A 13115-nucleotide genomic window follows, 5' to 3' on the forward strand; every position below is an offset into this window, starting at 1 on the left:
CCAAATACCTTTTGTTTTTTATCGTCCCTGCAAAAAAATATGACCTAAGAGTGCATTCTGTTTACTGTTTAGTGCTTAAAGGGTTAGTTCACCCAAAAATGAAAATAATGTCATTTATTACTCACCCTCATGTCGTTCCACACCTGTAAGACCTTCTCGTTCATCTTCAGAACACAAATTAAGATATTTTTGATAAAATCCGATGGCTCAGTGAGGCCTCCATTGTCAGCAAGATAATTAACACTTTCAGTGCCCAGAAAGCTACTAAAGACATATTTAAAACAGGTCATGTGACTGCAGTGGTTCAACCTTAATGTTATGAAGCGACGAGAATACTTTTTGTGCTCCAAAAAAACAAAATAACGACTTTATTCAACAATATCTAGTGATGGGTGATCTCAAAACACTGCTTTAGTTTCACGAATCTTTAGTTTCGAATCAGTGGTTTGGAGCGCGTATCAAACTGCCAAAATCATGTGATTTCAGTAAACGAAGCTTCGTAACGTCAAGTGTTTTGAAACGTTTAGAAATTTCAATGGTTTGATTCATGCTACAGTGAACCACTGATTCAAAACAAAAGATTCGTAAAGCTTCATGAAGCAGTGTTTGAAATCGCCCATCACTAGATATTGTTGAATGAAGTCATTATTTTGTTTTTTGGCGCACAAAAACTATTCACGTCGCTTCATTAAGGTTGAACAACTGTAGTCACATGAACTGTTTTAAATATATCTTTAGTAGCTTTCTGTGCATCTGAAAGTGTTAATTATCTTGCTGACAATGGAGGTCTCACTGAGCCATTGGATTTTATCAAAAATATCTTAATTTGTGTTCTGAAGATGAACGAAGGTCTTACGGGTGTGGAACGACATGAGGGTGAGGAATTAATTAATTTTAATTTTTGGGTGAACTAACCCTTTAATAGTTAGTTAATAGTGAGAATTGGACCCTAAACTAAAGTGTGACCATTTTTCCTATTGAATCGTACTGAACTGTGACCCCAAAACCGTTTGTTTATTAATAATTTGAATGAGCTTTTCTTTCTATATTTACTGGGTTTTTTAATATTTTTTATTTTTATTTAGCTTTAAAAATTTTATTTATTTTCATTTCCACTTTAGTTTTAGTAATTTTAATCCTTCAACTTAATCTTATTTTAGATATTTCAGCTAGTTGTGAAGGTTTTCACCTAATATTTATATTTTGTTTTACTTCAGCTTTATTTTAATTAACAAAACGATTATAACAACACTCACAAACACACACACATGATTAAGGAATTATGTTTTAGTGCTTGTTTTTAGTATTGTGGTGATCAGAAAGACAAAAACTTTGAGCAGATTTATGCATTTAAAATTTACTTTAGTCTTTCTCTCCTGAGAAAATCAATCAAAATACTTGACGTCTTGCACTTGCATGCAAATGTTTGTCCAATAAAACAAAAAAAAGGGGGGGGGGATAAAAAAAGGGATAAAAAAAAATCATACTTATGAATTTACCAGAGAATTTTATCCAAAGTGATCTACATTGCATTCAAGGTCAAAATAAAATAATAAAACTAAATAGAGTAATAGATTAATAAAATCTTTAACAGAATTATAAAAGATGAAGATTGAAGATATATTGAACATGAGTTATGAGTGAAAAATAATATATAGCTAATGTCTCCCATCTAGTTTGTATTTATCAAGATGCTTTTAGTGATTTATTTTGGGGAACAGAGATGTTGCAATGTGAAATGCATCAACACAGAAAAGCAAAATTTGCTTATGAAGACATTTTATGGAAGTCAAAACAAGCAACGCTGTGTGTGTGAGTCCTTACGTTGGGAGAAATAGTTGAGAACCGGACCGGTAAACCCGTCCTGCGACGCCTGATCTTTCAGAGATGACAGCAGAGGCTCCAACTCTTCAGTGGAGTACAAACCTGGAACTTCCCCTGTTACGAACATCAAATATGACGCACTATTGATTGTGTTTCTGTTTGAAGCAAAGTATTTTGATATTGTTTGGCAATACACAGTGAGGTTTTGAACTGACCTGACGACAACAGACTATTGACCATCTCCAGGAAGGCCGGATGAACAAACTGATGATCTTCTAACAACAAGACCACCTGCTGGCCGTCCACAGCGGCCGACTGCATGACCTACAGAGAGAGAGAGAGTCTGAACGAGCATCTTGTGTTGTTAGCATGCAGAGAGTCAGCATGGACTGAGACTCACAGTTTTGAGGTCAGATTTGAAGTGTTTCAGCGAGTACGAGCGGGAGATTTTAGGAGTGAAGAGAGACGCCCTGTGCATGTGGCTGACCACGCATGTAGCCGTACGCCGGCCGACACCACTACGTCCCGCTAGCAGCAACGACCCGCCCGGAGAGCTCAGGACACGGTCCACTCGAGACATGTAGTCCAGAACCTCCGGAAACAACAGGATGTCCAACTCACGGTTATCACGGCCGTACAGAACTATTCCCTGATGAGACACAAAATAAATTACATTCAAATTACATTTACATTTAGAGATTTACAAAAGAGGAATTTACTTCATAATTAGATAATGCACTTAAATCGCAAAAATCTGGAGGGGCCTGACTATGAACATGTTATAATTTTATTTCTTTTCTTACCTTGTGTATAATCTCTCTGAGGTCACTGGCGTTGAGACGTCCGAGCGGTTTTCCGTGCGGTGGGAGGGGCTGACCAGGGGAACGACCCTCATGAGACGCGGCCCATGTTACAAAGTACGTATCTGTGGTAAATCACAACACAAATGAACAAAGGATCCAATCAAAGCTGCATTTATTTGATTAAAAATACGGTAATAATATGAAATATTATTTCAATGTTTTCTATGTGAATATATGTTAAAATATAATTATTTCCTGTGATCAAAGCTGAATTTTCAGCATCATTACTTCAGTCTTCAGTGTCACATGATCCTTCAGAAATCATTCTAATATACTGATGATTATTATCAGTGTTGAAAACAGTTGTGCTGCTTCATATGTTTGTGTTTTCAGGATAAATAGAAAGCTTTGTTACATTATAAATGTCTTTACTGTCCCTTTTGATCAATTCAATGCATCCTTGATGAATGTGAACGGTAGTGTAAGTGTGAGTGTGTGACCTGTCATGTTGTCGAGGGCGTCCGAGCCCCAGTCGCCCCTGATGACGGAGGACAGGATGTTATCAAACACATTCAGATCTTTAGAGGACACGATCCGGTCCCTGAACAGACGCCGGGCTTCATACGCCACCGCCTCGAGGACTGAATCTACGGCGGATTTACCTGTAAACACAAACACAGCATGCTGAGAACCTCACAGATGTCTATTGTTCATGAATTAGGCTAATGATAACCAGTACACCCAAATCCAAACACTTACAGACACATTTTAGCAAGTCAACATTTGAAATAAAAGTCACTAAATAGGCTTATGGCTCCAAAACCTAGTCAGCTGCCTACCTAGACAACATTATAGGGCATCACATATGTACTTCTGGCAGGACTGTTGCTGGCTTATAAGATACCACATTTTGACAACAATTTAACGCAGCATAAATCAATCTCAGGTGTCAGTTTTGGAACATGTTAGTGAATTAGCGCTGGTTTAATGAATGTATTGAGTTCACCTGCGCTCAGGTCGTATCGCAGCAGATTCAGGACCCACTGTGTGAGCAGACACGGGGTGAACAGGTAATGACTGTGATCATCTACGGAGAATTTAGCCTTCACCTGAAACACAAACACACACCAGTCAAATCTTAGGTTTGGAGTCTCTTTTTGAAAGAAATGAATGCTTTTATTCATCAGGGATGCATTAAATTGATCAAAAGTGTCAGTAAAAGACATTTATAATGTTACAAAAGATTCTATTTCAAATAAATGCTGTTCTTTTAGAACTTTATATTCATCAAAGAATCCTGAGAAATAAAATATATCACAGTTTCCACAAAAATTGGAAATATTTCTTGAGCATCAAATCATCATATTAGAATGAAGGGATCATGTGACACTGAAGACTGGAGTAATGATGCTGAAAATTCAGCTTTGATCACAGGAATATATTACATTTTAATATATATTCCCATAGAAAACAGATATTTTACATTGAAATAATATTTCACTGTTTTACTGTATTTTTAATCATATAAATGCAGCCTTGGTGAGCGGAAGAGACTCTTTCGGAAAACGGTACTGTACATCACATTCACAATGACATCAACACAGACACTTTTAAATGCCCAATCACATCTGACCTGCTCGTAGACCTGCACCAATGAGCCGGCGAGCTGGTGGATCTTCCCTGTAGAGCTCCAGGTCGGATCATTACCCAGAGTCCTCTGCAGCACGGGTTTCAGGTATGCGCTATAGATGGTCTGCAGCTGCTCTCTGTCTGGATAACTACAGGAGAGATGGATTAGTGTGTGTGTGTGTGTGTGTGTGTGTGTGTGTACCTACTTAAACATATTTTGGGGACAAATTTGCACCCAAACGTGTGATAAACCTGACAAAACCTCCCAAAAGTTCATTTTAAGGACGTCTTTATAAATACAGAGAGTTTTCTGTTAGGATTAGGCTGAGGTTTTAGTATTAATAACTAGCTTAGTATAAAAACAATGGAAGTCTTTGCAGTCCCCATTTTACGGTAGCCTATTTCCGCCATGGAATAAAAAAATAAAAAAGGTAATTGTGACTAAAAAAAGTGAGAATTGTGAGATATAAACTCGCAATTCTGAGGAAAAAAAGTGTCAATCTTTTTTCCCTCAATTCCCCAAAATTGAAACAAATACATAATAACACGCAATTAATTCGCAATTCTGATTTTATATCACAATTCTGAGAAAAAAAGTCAGAATTATGAGATATAAAGTCACAATTGCATGACAAAAACTCACAATTTTGAGAAAAAAAATTGTGAGATAAAAAGTCGCAATTACCTTTTTTATTTTTTTTTTATTATTTAGTGGCAGAAACAAGCTTCCATTGAATTCTGAGGGGAAAAAGTCAAATGTGTAAGATATAAACTTGCATTTGTGAGAAAATAAGTCAGAAAAAACAAAAACTTAAGTCACTGAAATAAAGCCAAAAAATATATATTAAATCTGTGTTCACAAGACTTCTGGGTATTGGAGGTTGTAGACTAGAGTTTTTGCTTCAAAATTATGTAAAAATTATCATTCCTACTCCTTCATATAAAACAATAGAGAGATTTAAATTTTCTAAGACACTTTTGGTCAAGAAACACAGTATGCGTGGAGGCGTGAATGATCATGAATAATGGGTGATTCTCACCTGAGAAGACAAAAGAATCGCATAATAATGACCTGAAATGACTTGCATATTAATGAGGCCTTTCAGTCAGGTAGGCTGTGAAAAAACCCTCTGTAATCATGTCTCAGCTCAATTTAAAATAATGGTATTCTATTATATTCTTTAAAATATAACGTATTTCTGTGATGCAAAGTGTCTGAACAATTATGTTACCTCTATGGCATTTCATATAGGCTTTTAGCTTAAAAGCATGCACATTTGGAGAAATATTGATGGATTCTCATGTTTATGTCAATTTTCTATACAGAGGAGTATTTATTCATTATTTATTGTCGTCACTGTGAACGCTGGATACTGTGTTTACAATTCATACTTGCAGCCGGAGGGCGCTCTGTGCACTTTTAGTCCACAAATGCCAATGCTAAAGAAGAATAGGCAATCCAGGAAATAACTGAACTAACAGAGGCCAGAGATCGCTAACTATGGCTATTCAAAACACTTTTCAAGACGATAAATACACGATTGAGATGATGTATGCATGTATTGACTGAATTTGCGTCTGAATAGCGCTGGCTCCGTGGGCGTGGCCGCATTAGCGGATAATGAGCTGAATCAAGGACTTCTGACATGGCTCTCTTTTCATACAGATTACATAAACACAGAAGGTTTGTTTTCGATTTGACTTGCACGATTTAAAACCTGACATTTCAACGTTTCTTTAGACATAAGTGTAATTTTTTTGTGATTAGTATTCACTAAGTTACAGTTCATTTTCTGAGAACTATCAGATTGGACTTCGTTCAGAGGGAGACGAGAGATCACGCATCATGTTAGTTTTCTTTATTTTACAAAAAGCACAACATTTTGTTTTTACTCTGAGTGTACACAAATGAAAGAAGATATTCCACAGATTAAAATGGTGTATAGCTCTTAATTGTATGCGCAACATTGACGGAGTATTTTGAGTCTCTTTCACACTGGTTAGAAAAAAAACGCGGTGATCACGCCGGCGTGACCGCCGACCCGAGGGAGTTAATTTAATCACCTTTTTTATTTGGTGGAAACAAGCTTTGATACCATTTAGATTTCATATCATTTAGATAGTCTGTGTGTATCAGTACTCACTCGACGGTGCAGATGCGTACGATCGAGGTGAAGCGTGACGTGAGAGGATGCCGCCCCACAGCGCCACCTGCTGACATCGAAGCCACGATCTGAATGTTCTCCAGCCCGACCCACTCCAGGTTCTCATCATAGAAGCCCTGATATGTCAAAACCTGTGGGGGAAAAAAAGACTGTCAAAAACTAAATTAACTTGATTTGCACTAAAAAAAAAAAAAAAGTGTGGCACATGACCTGCTGCAGAAAGGCAATGAGGTTGCTGGTGCCCCACTTGTCAGGTTTGGGCAGGTTGATGTCTTTGAGGTACAGCACCAGCCTCTCGCAGTCTTTGGGACGGTACACGCGTCCCGTGTTGGAGCTGATGACCAAACACGTGTGCGAGAGTTTCTGCAGGACATGACGGGAGGATGTCTGAGCGCTGCAGTGCACCACGGCCACCTGCGTGGAGCGAAGCTGGGCGAAAGCGCAGCGCAGGAGCATCCTGACACACACAGAGAGCATCGTCATTTTGTGCATGTGTATTTGCATAAGAAGCGCTCAACAAGCCCTGGTACGAATGTGTGTCATACCCTTTGCCGCATCCCTCCGGCCCCACCAGCAGGAACGGCTGCCTGTGATTGGACGAGAGCCACGGGGTGAAGAGGTCGAGTCCGCGCTGCATGTCAGTTGTGTGTATGACGGGGAGATTGTGTGGGTTACTGAGGTCTTCCTCACACACACCTTCCCCTCGCTGCAGCTCATACGCACACAGACGGCCGGAGGCGGGGTCGTAGTATGTGTCCAGAGGCTTACGAGGGTCAGGTGGGCTTTCTCTGGCCCAACTCAGAACCTAAACACACATTCAGAACATGAAAACACAACAGTGTTATTTCTGCATCTTCAGCAGTTTGTTAATAGTTTTAATTAGAAGTTCTTATTATATTTTCAGAGGAACAGTGACACTAATGTTCAGTAAACTGCTGAGCCACTTCAAGCTTTGCTAATGATACTTCCTATTCTTCTGTTTTCTGCCTGCAGTAACTATGAGTGAAACGTCACTTCATCACTGTGTATCAGACATTGCCACCTTGTGGAATAAAGGTGAATTGCACTTATTCAGTCATCAAAGGGTTAAAGGTACCGCCTGTTTATATCCACTGGTCAGAGAGAGGATGAAATGACGATGAAAACTAAATTATGACTCTTTATGGTGCAAGAAACCTTGACCGACATTAAGAGTGGACAACATAAAATGTAGATTGTGACCCCTGACTGAATCACATTAAAGTTTCACTGCTTCTTTAAAACTCAAGTTTTAAATTACGACTGGTCATAAGTGTTAATCTAAAGGAGTGGCTCCTGAATTTATTGACAGGCGGTAAGGCTGAGCAGGCATGAAATTACATTTCCCATAAATCAGGACGGCTCTGACCTCCTTGGCGAACTCCTGGTGGCATTTGAGCGTGAGGTTTCCTCCCAAACCACGGATGAGTCCAACGACAAACTGCCCTCTCTCTCTGACCCCTCTCAGATGGGACAAACCGTTCAGCACCGTCCCGACCAGACTGGTGTCCACCACAAAATCACTCTGCAGAAAGAGAGACGGAGATGTTTATGATGCAGTGAATGCGCTGGGTCAGAGTTAAAGGAATGTGTGTCATGGGGCGGCACCTGTTTGAGAACCCAGTCCAGAGCTCTGTGGAAATAATCATTGAGCCAGTTCTCCAGATTCATCCTGTTGTCTTCATCCTCCCTCTTCAGCCACGACTTCACCAGAGCGCCGACGTCAGTGTCTTCATCACTGTAATGCACATAAAAATACTGAAATAAATGCTAAAAATGTAATGAAAAAAATGAAAATTGTGAAAAGAAAAAACGAAAAAACAAATGTTTATGTACTAAAAGAATTTAACTGAATTCAAATGCTACAAAAATAATAAAAATGTAAATGTAGTGTTCATTTATTTATTAAAATAATTAAAATTTAAATACTTTAAATAAAAATGTAACAAAAAAAGTAAATGTAAAAACAAATGTTTATTTATTTATTAAAATAATTAAACTGAATTAAAATGCTAAAAAATGTAATGAAAAAATGTAAATGAAAAATGTAAAACAAATTTAAATGTAAAAACAAATGTTTATTTTTTATTAAAAGAATTAAGCTGAATTAAAATGCTAAAAAAAAGATGAAAATTAAAAACGTAAATGTAAAAACAAATGTTTATTTATTTATTAAAAGAATTAAACTGAATAAAAATACTAAAAATCTAAATGAAAAAATGTAAATGAAAAATGTAAAGTAAATGTAAAAACAAATGTTTACTTATTTATTTATTTATTAAAAGAATTAAACTGAATTAAAATGCGAAAAAATTAATGTAATAAAAAATGAAAATGAAACGTAAAAAATAAATGTAAAAACAAATGTTTATTTATTTATTAAATTAATTAAGCTGAATTAAAATGCTAAAAAAAAGATGAAAATTAAAAACGTAAATGTAAAAACAAATGTTTATTTATTTATTAAAAGAATTAAAGTGAATTAAAATACTAAAAATCTAATGAAAAAATGTAAATGAAAAATGTAAAGTAAATGTAAAAACAAATGTTTACTTATTTATTTATTAAAATAATTAAACTGAATTAAATGCTAAAAATAAAAAGTAAATAAAAAATGTAAAAACAAATGTTTATTCATTTATTAAAATAATTAAACTGAATTAAATGCTAAAAATAAAAAAGTAAATAAAAAATGTAAAAACAAATGTTTATTCATTTATTAAAATAATTAAACTGAATTAAATGCTAAAAATAAAAAAGTAAATAAAAAATGTAAAAACAAATGTTTATTCATTTATTAAAATAATTAAACTGAATTAAATGCTAAAAATAGAAAAGTAAATAAAAAATGTAAAAACAAACGTTTATTTATTTATTAAAAGAATTAAACTATTAAAATGCTAAAAATCTAATGAAAAAAATGTTAAAAACAAACGAAGAATGTAAAAGAAAAATGTAAAAACAAATGTTTATTAATTTATTTATTAAAAGAATTAAACTGAATTAAAATACTAAAAATCTAATGAAAAAATGTAAATGAAAAATGTAAAGTAAATGTAAAAACAAATGTTTACTTATTTATTTATTAAAAGAATTAAACTGAATTAAATGCTAAAAATACAAAAGTAAATAAAAAAAATGTAAAAACAAACGTTTATTTATTTATTAAAAGAATTAAACTATTAAAATGCTAAAAACATGAAAAAAAAGGACATGCAAAAACAAATTGTTATTTATTTATTTAAATAATCTAAACAAATTAAAATATTAAAAACAAATGAAGAATGTAAAAGAAAAATGTAAAATAAATATAAATGTAAAAATTAATAAAATAAATGAAAAAACTATTAAAATAATGTAATGGGGGGGGAACGTAGTGGAAAAAAAATGTAAATCTGCTTTTTGGGACGATACATAAGCAAACTGACAGCTGATTGGCTGATTTTGGTTGTGCGAAGCGTTTAGAAGCGTTACCTGAGGAAGATCATGCCCATGCGGGAGATGGTGGCTGGTGAGGCGCAGCTCAGATCGTGGGTCTCAAACAGGAAGTTGACGTTGGGGCCGAACTGAATCCTCTCACCGCTGGGCATCGTGAGCAAGCGATTATCATCCAGCACAGAGTTTAATGACTCGATCCACTCTGGGTCAATGTCTCCATCACATACAATCCATGAGCTCACCTCTGAAAGAGAAAGAGAGGAGTGAAGAGCACAATCAGGCAAACTAAAATCTCAGTTTAACTCACCTTCAAGTTTACTGAGTGTGTTTGGTCTTTCATGCGTTATCATGTGTATTTAATGGGTTTTTGTGAGAGTAGGGTTAAAGTGTGTATTTTGTGTTTCATGTATGTAGTGTGTGTGTGTGTGTGTGTTTGTCCTCACCCTGTGGCTCTCGCACCACCTGTCGAGCGGAGGACGTCAGCACCCCGTCGGACCACTCTCGCGTGTCCATGTCGATGTGCCCCAGGAGCTGCTGCCGTGGCATGGCTTTGGGGTTCATGGTGTACTGTTTGACCACACGGCCCATCCTGCCCAGAGCCGCCCGCAGCATCCTCCACAGAGTGGACTTCCCCGCCCCGCTGGGCCCGACCACCACCACACCCATCCGCTGCCGGAGCTGCTCGTACAGCTCCAGAGCCTTCTTTATCTACACACACATTTCAAAATGATGGATGAATGAATGAAAAGCAGCGCTGCACACTGAATCAAACTGTGATATGGACTAGTGTCTGTGAATACTGAAGCTCATTTCAATCTGAAGTCTGCATGCTCTGCGTTTCTCAGTTTGGTCTACTACACACGCTCGTGATGTTTTCAGTCTCTATGTGAGCACATGAACACATGATCTTCATCTCCAGAGCCGCTCTGAGAGTCTCTTCAGCAACATTTCACCATTTCATTTGAGAAAACTATCATAAAATACACACAAACTCAAAGGTCTTCAGGTCACTGAATAAAAAATAAATATATATAATTAGTTTATATCTCACAATCCTGACTTTATATCTCGCAATCCTGACTTTATATCTCACAATCCTGACTTTATATCTCGCAATCCTGACTTTATATCTCGCAATCCTGACTTTATTTCTCGCAATCCTGACTTTATTTTTCGCAATCCTGACTTTATATCTCGCAATCCTGACTTTATATCTCGCAATCCTGACTTTATATCTCACAATTCTGACTTTATAACTCGCAATCCTGACTTTATATCTCGCAATCCTGACTTTATTTCTCGCAATCCTGACTTTATTTTTCGCAATCCTGACTTTATATCTCGCAATCCTGACTTTATATCTCGCAATTCTGACTTTATATCACGCAATTCTGACTTTATATCACACAATTCTGACTTTATAACTCGCAATCCTGACTTTATATCTCACAATTCTGACTTTATATCACACAATTCTGACTTTATAACTCGCAATCCTGACTTTATATCACACAATCCTGACTTTATATCTCGCAATCCTGACTTTATATCTCGCAATCCTGACTTTATTTCTCGCAATCCTGACTTTATATCACACAATCCTGACTTTATATCTCGCAATCCTGACTTTATAACTCGCAATCCTGACTTTATATCACACAATCCTGACTTTATTTCTCGCAATCCTGACTTTATATCTCGCAATCCTGACTTTATATCTCGCAATCCTGACTTTATTTCTCGCAATCCTGACTTTATTTTTCGCAATCCTGACTTTATATCTCGCAATCCTGACTTTATATCTCGCAATCCTGACTTTATATCTCGCAATTCTGACTTTATATCACGCAATTCTGACTTTATATCACACAATTCTGACTTTATAACTCGCAATCCTGACTTTATATCTCACAATTCTGACTTTATATCTCGCAATCCTGACTTTATAACTCGCAATCCTGACTTTATATCTCGCAATCCTGACTTTATTTCTCGCAATCCTGACTTTATTTTTCGCAATCCTGACTTTATATCTCGCAATCCTGACTTTATATCTCGCAATCCTGACTTTATATCTCGCAATTCTGACTTTATATCACGCAATTCTGACTTTATATCACACAATTCTGACTTTATAACTCGCAATCCTGACTTTATATCTCACAATTCTGACTTTATATCACACAATTCTGACTTTATAACTCGCAATCCTGACTTTATATCACACAATCCTGACTTTATATCTCGCAATCCTGACTTTATTTCTCGCAATCCTGACTTTATTTCTCGCAATCCTGACTTTATATCTCGCAATCCTGACTTTATATCTCGCAATCCTGACTTTATATCTCGCAATTCTGACTTTATATCACGCAATTCTGACTTTATATCACGCAATTCTGACTTTATAACTCGCAATCCTGACTTTATATCTCACAATTCTGACTTTATATCACACAATTCTGACTTTATAACTCGCAATCCTGACTTTATATCACACAATCCTGACTTTATATCTCGCAATCCTGACTTTATATCTCGCAATCCTGACTTTATTTCTCGCAATCCTGACTTTATATCTCGCAATCCTGACTTTATTTCTCGCAATCCTGACTTTATTTCTCGCAATCCTGACTTTATTTTTCGCAATCCTGACTTTATAACTCCCTATTCTGACTTTATATCTCGCAATCCTGACTTTATATCTCGCAATCCTGACTTTATAACTCGCAATCCTGACTTTATATCTCGCGATCCTGACTTTATATCTCGCGATCCTGACTTTATATCTCGCAATCCTGACTTTATATCTCGCAATCCTGACTTTATTTCTCGCAATCCTGACTTTATATCTCGCAATCCTGACTTTATTTCTCGCAATCCTGACTTTATTTTTCGCAATCCTGACTTTATAACTCCCTATTCTGACTTTATATCTCGCAATCCTGACTTTATATCTCGCAATCCTGACTTTATAACTCGCGATCCTGACTTTATAACTCGCGATCCTGACTTTATATCTCGCGATCCTGACTTTATATCTCGCGATCCTGACTTTATATCTCGCGATCCTGACTTTATTTCTCGCAATCCTGACTTTATATCTCGCAATCCTGACTTTATTTCTCGCAATCCTGACTTTATTTCTCGCAATCCTGACTTTATTTTTCGCAATCCTGACTTTATAACTCCCTATTCTGACTTTATATCTCGCAATCCTGACTTTATATCTCGCAAT

The 13115-nt window shown here is 36.3% G+C and overlaps 1 protein-coding gene across 1 annotated transcript in view; it reads right to left on the reverse strand.

Moving 5' to 3' along the window:
• The window catches only part of LOC125248291 (cytoplasmic dynein 2 heavy chain 1), a 108080-nt gene that overhangs the window by 54761 nt on the left and 40204 nt on the right, over positions 1 to 13115 (reverse strand). The window contains exons 39-52 of the mRNA XM_048160010.1: positions 10321 to 10585; positions 9914 to 10121; positions 8048 to 8177; positions 7809 to 7964; positions 6967 to 7226; positions 6632 to 6878; positions 6401 to 6552; positions 4261 to 4405; positions 3634 to 3736; positions 3128 to 3289; positions 2628 to 2749; positions 2225 to 2473; positions 2040 to 2148; positions 1825 to 1938 (exon numbers count right to left, since the gene is read on the reverse strand). Coding sequence (XP_048015967.1) covers positions 1825 to 1938; positions 2040 to 2148; positions 2225 to 2473; positions 2628 to 2749; positions 3128 to 3289; positions 3634 to 3736; positions 4261 to 4405; positions 6401 to 6552; positions 6632 to 6878; positions 6967 to 7226; positions 7809 to 7964; positions 8048 to 8177; positions 9914 to 10121; positions 10321 to 10585 — 2422 coding nt within the window. The remainder of the gene's footprint in view (positions 1 to 1824; positions 1939 to 2039; positions 2149 to 2224; positions 2474 to 2627; positions 2750 to 3127; positions 3290 to 3633; positions 3737 to 4260; positions 4406 to 6400; positions 6553 to 6631; positions 6879 to 6966; positions 7227 to 7808; positions 7965 to 8047; positions 8178 to 9913; positions 10122 to 10320; positions 10586 to 13115) is intronic.

Source organism: Megalobrama amblycephala, linkage group LG16, assembly GCF_018812025.1.
Source record: "Megalobrama amblycephala isolate DHTTF-2021 linkage group LG16, ASM1881202v1, whole genome shotgun sequence".
Classification (NCBI taxonomy): domain Eukaryota; kingdom Metazoa; phylum Chordata; class Actinopteri; order Cypriniformes; family Xenocyprididae; genus Megalobrama; species Megalobrama amblycephala.